The sequence below is a fragment of the Artemia sp. Qi Xiang Cuo genome, chromosome 21 (assembly GCF_049724085.1).
Source record: "Artemia sp. Qi Xiang Cuo chromosome 21, ASM4972408v1, whole genome shotgun sequence".
Taxonomy (NCBI): domain Eukaryota; kingdom Metazoa; phylum Arthropoda; class Branchiopoda; order Anostraca; family Artemiidae; genus Artemia; species Artemia sp. Qi Xiang Cuo.
In genome coordinates, this window is record NC_142814.1 from 49,369,719 (window position 1) to 49,375,074 (window position 5,356).

The 5,356-nt window shown below is 43.1% G+C and overlaps 1 protein-coding gene across 1 annotated transcript in view; it reads right to left on the bottom strand.

The window, feature by feature from the left end:
- Nucleotides 1-337: 337 nt before the first annotated feature.
- Nucleotides 338-5,356, bottom strand: part of LOC148939664 (ATP-dependent DNA helicase DDX31-like) — a 21,191-nt gene continuing 16,172 nt past the window's right edge. Inside the window, exon 3 of the mRNA XM_089106941.1 lies at nucleotides 338-487. Coding sequence (XP_088963067.1) covers nucleotides 338-487 — 150 coding nt within the window. The remainder of the gene's footprint in view (nucleotides 488-5,356) is intronic.

A 5,356-nucleotide genomic window follows, 5' to 3' on the forward strand; every position in this document is an offset into this window, starting at 1 on the left:
CTCTTGTATTCATCCTGGATTTGTCGGTCTTGTTTTTTGGCGTGAATACGTTTTTCAGCACAGATATCAATGATTACAGATTTGATCCATGGTTAATCAGAGCGGGACTGTACTCCTAAGATTTTATTAGACATTTTTCTGATGATTGAGGTGCTTTTATCAACCAGACGGTTGAATTCCTTGGTGGTTTGGACTCCCGTGAATTGGATACTTGACAGCTTATTCGAGAGAGCGGTTTTATATTTGTTTCTTGTTTCGATGTTTTTAGGAGATCGACACGGTATTTTCGGTAGCTTTTCTTGGATGGTTGGGGTTTTCGGAGGCACATCCTGAGTTCTTACATGACTAAAACATGGTCTGAGTAAAAAACACCACCGGTCAAAGATACTGCATTCAGCACTGACGACTTCCAACGCTTGCGAACCAGTATGAGGTCAATCATATTTGACGGCCGTCTGGGGATCTCCATGTAATCTTTCTGCGTTCTCTATATCGAGACATGGTTTTAGTAATGTAAAGCTCGTTATCACAACAAAAATATATGACAATTTCTCCCCTAAGGTTTTGTCACCCATGTCCGAACTTGCCCATTACGTCTTCGAAACCCACATTTGATTGTCCGACGATAGTGTTAAATTCCCCAATGACGAACAAAACATCCGGGGAGAGTCGGGGGCATAAACTTGAATGATGGAAATGTTAGCGATGGATCCTTTAAAATGGGTAGTAATGATATGCTCTGAGAGTAGATTTATGACAAGTAGAGATTTTTAGCACGTTTTGAGAGTAGAAAGACAACACCTTGACAGTGAGCACCGTCGCTTCGTCCTGAGGTGATGGGGGTGTTCCCGTTTAAGGTGTCTACTCCATTTAAAGGAAGGTGGGTCTCAGATAATCCAATAATATCCCAATGGGAGCGGTCGATTTCATTTAAAATTCATTCCTTTTTTCCCGGTTTAGCAAGTGTTCGTATTTTTATCGTTCCAAGCGAAAGTGATGTCTTCGGGGTATATATTGGTGTCTTCTCTGACTGGAGAAACGTCAAATCGGTCAGGTAATCATCGGTTGCCCCGGACACAGTAATTAAAACATTATCAATTATCCTTATCATCATCATCATTATTATCATCAATAATATATTTATTTCTACTATTTACAACTCGAGATATCAGACCATTGGTTGCCCCGGGCGCGGTAGCATAAGGATCCTCCCGTTTGGTGTTCTGCAGCACTTAGCAATTTGACCCATTTTGAGGGAGGGTTTTTAACCGCCGGGAGGTGTCCACATGCCAGTGGACCCTATACGATGTACATCTTAGGGGCCTTCCTCCTCTTAAGCCTTATTTATGACCCCCGGGCTAGGGTGTCCTAGTAGAAATAGTTTTCTCAAAATATGATGCATTTGGGGAAAAAGGGGGTAAGAGAAGGCTTACTGCCCTCCTATCACTCTTTATTCTTAAAAAGTGCACTATAACTTTCAATTTCCAATCAAGTGAGCCCTCTCTAAAGTTTATACGAGTATCCCTTCCATACGAACCATATATGCCCACAGGGTAAAAATTACAACGCCCGCCCTTGGTCCTGGAAGATTGTGTCGAGGTTTTGTTATCTGGCGTTTGAACTATTTAAGAAAATAGCTATCTCAAAATGTTATCGGATGGGTTTGGAATAAAAAGGACGGGGGGACTAGTTGCCCTTGGATCTCTTTTGACTCTTAAAAGGTAAACTACAACTTTCAATTTCCAAACAAATTAGCCATCTCTGAATTTTATACGAGCATCCTTTTCATAAGAACCATGTATGCCCCAAGGGTATAACTTACAACGCCTGCCCCCAGGCCCTGAGGGTTTTTGTCAACACCAGATTTTTTGTTATCTTACCTTTTAATTATTTTTAACAAAATGGCTATCTCAAATTTTTATCTGATGCATTTCGGGAAAAAAGGGCGTGGAGGGGGGGGCTAGTTGCCAACCAATATCTTTTGATTCTCAAAAAGTACACTAGAACTTTCACTTTCTAAACAAATGAGCCCTCTCTGAAGTTTATATGAGCATCCCTTCCATAAGAACCATATATGCCACCAGAGCATAACTTACAACGCCTGCCCCCGGGCCCTGGGGGGCTGTGTCGACACCAGAGTTTTTCTTATCTGACCTTTGAACTATTTTTAACAAAACATTTATCTAAAAATGATTATCTGAGGCATTTGGGGGGAAAAGGGCGTGGAGACGGTGGTGCTAGCTACCCTCCGATCCCTTTTGACTCTTAAAAAGTGAAATAGAAGTTTCGAATTCCAACCAAATGAGCACTCTCTGATGTTTATACAAGCATCACTTCCATAAGAACCATATAAGCCCTAGGGCATAACTTAAAACGCCTGTCCCCAGGCCCCGGGGGTTGTGTCAATCCTGGAGTTTTAATATCTGATTTTTGAACTTTTTTTTTACAAAATGGCCATCTCAAAATTTTTCGAATCAGTTTGGGGAAAAAAGGGCATGGAGGGGGGCTAGTTGCCCTCTGATCTCTTTGGACTCTGAAAAAATGAACTAGAACTTTTAATTTCCAAGCAAATGAGCTCTCTCTGAAGCTTCTACGAGCATCCCTTCTATAAGAACCATATTTGCCCCCAGGGCATAACCTACAAAGCCTGCCCTAAGCCCTGGAGGGTTGTGTCGACACCGGAATTTTCTTTATCTGACATTCGAACCATTTTGAACAAAATGGCTATCTCAAAATTTTTATCTGATTTATTTTGGGAAAAAAAGGTGTGTGGGAGGCTAACTACCCTACGATCACTTTTGACTCTTAAAAGGTGAACTAGAACTTTCAATTTCCAATTAAATGAGCCTCTCTGAAATTTACACGAACATCCCTTGCATAAGAACCATATATGACCCCAGGACGTAATTTACAACATCTGTCCCGGGCAATGGGCGGGGGGTTGTATAGACATCGGAGTTTTTGTTATCCGATACTTGAACTATTTTTAAAATAATAGCTATTTCAAAAAATTTTATCAGTAAAAAGGTCGGGGGAAACTAGTTGCCCTTGGATCTGTTTTTATTCTTAAAGAGTGAACTACAGCTTTCAATTTCCGATTAAATAAGCCCTCTCTAAAGTTTATACAAGCATCCCCTCCATAAGAACCATATGAGCCCCCAGGGCAAAACTTACAACGACTTCCCCCTGGCCCTGGGGAATTGTGTGGACACCAGAGTTTTTTTTATCCAATCTTTTAACTACTTTTAACAAAATGGCTATAGTAGAGGAGGGGGTGCTACTCCCACGGGGACTCCTTATATGGGCATAGAATACGGACGGGACTCCAAATAAGGGCATAGAGTCATTAGGGACAACACGTGGTTAATGGGGTCAATGACCTCTTTCTCCAGGTCGATTTATTTGATGTTTCTATGTGTAATAGCTCCGGGGCGAAGGTTGCACATGCGCATTGAATTCTAACGGGAGCAATGTTATTGATCTGGGACTCGAGGGGGAAGTGAATTTCCGAGAACTTGATTGCGTAATCGAAGGGGAAGTGAATTTCCGAGAAATTGATTGCGTAATCGAAGGGGAAGTGAATTTCCGAGAAATTGATTGCGTAATCGAGGGAAAGTGAATTTCCGAGAAATTGATTGCGTAATCGAGGGGGAAATTATTGATTCACGAGCATGGGGAATTATGAAACAATATGAGCAGCTAGTAAATAGTTGTAATGTGTAAGAAAGCACTCTCAGGCATCTTTGTTAATGATTTAGTAATGTGCATTTTGTCTCGTCGAGACGCCCATGTGACAGTGAATTAAAAAATAGAGCGTTGTCCTTAATGAGCAGCTAGTAGGGCCTAAATAATAAAAAAATGCGGCAGTGTTGTTTTTCTATAATGGCCTGAGAAATTGATTTACTTAATCGCTAGGGGAAATTATTGATTCACGAGTGGGGGAATTTACATAATCGATGGGGGACATAATTTATTCAAGGATTATCGATCGAGTCTAATGTGGGTGTGTCAAGGTCAATCGATCTGTTGTTGTTTGGCCACGTGCGAATGACATGAGGGATGATTTACATAATCGGCGGGGAACTTATTGATTCACTAGCATAGCACCTGTGAACTTGATTTACATAATCACTAGGGGAAATTATTGATTCACGAAGGGGAGACTTAGGAAACATTAAGGCTTCTTTAATATTAGGTCTGAAGAAGGGGGGAATTAAGAAACAAACATGGCTTCATTGTTGTTTGGTTAGCTTAACCTGAGAAATAGCACCTGTGAACTTGATTTACATAATCGATAGGGGAAATTATTGATTCACGAGCGTGGGGAATTATGAAACAATAAGGCTTCTTTAATCTTAGGTCTGAGGGATAAACGTTCTTTAGGACAGAGAGAAAAATTAATATTCTATTTTTAAATAGGGCTTCATTGATCTATAGTGTCAGGACTCATAATTAACATCACTTGTTATCTTGGACTTATGCGGGAGTCTAAAGAGATAGAAATTCTATTTTTAAATACGGCTTCACGGAGCTTTAAGTCGGAGAGGTAAATTGATATTCTAACGAAACCCTAATAGTTTAGCTAGGAAAATTTATGAGATGAAGAGATTAACGTAGGAAAGGGTTTCCTAGAAATTTGAAATGCGTTAGCGCACAGATGCCAAACAAATGGAACACGCTGAAATTACGTTTAGGGATTATTTGGGCGAAACGGTTTTATCCATTTTATGGGATTATTTCGGCGAAACCGTTAGAGACATTTTGAAAGAAGATTTTAGAAAGGGTTTTAGAAGAGGTTTTGAGTGTGGTCGTTATAATACACAAGTTCCATTTGAACAGTGTTGTGAGGTCCCCTACCCCAACCCCCAAGGATTCCAATACCCCCCCCCAACCCCCAAGGAAGCCCCCCGGTCCTCAAAGGTCCCCCAAGCTCCCAAAGAGCCCCAGCCCCGAAACGCCCTTCTCAGACCCTCAAAGGCCCTCCTCTGGTCCTCAAAGGGCCCCCGGCCCCCAAAGGGCCCCCCCGACCACAGAGACCCGCCCCCCGGTCCTCAATGGTCCCCCGGACTCCACCAGAGCCCCCGGTGCCCCCACAGGCCCTCCTCCGGGCCCCAAAGGCCCATCGAGCTTCCACAGGACCAACGGTGACCCAAAGGCCCTCCACCGGTCCCCAACTGCCCCTCCAGACCCCCACATGCCCTCCCAGTTCGCCCAATGCCCTCACAGAGCCCCCAACGGCCCGCCGCCGGTCCCCAAAGGCCCATCGAGCTCCCAAAGGACCAACGGGGTCCCAAAGGCCCTCCACCGGTCCCCCACTGCCCCTCCGGACCCCCAAAGGCCCTCCCTGTGCCCCAAA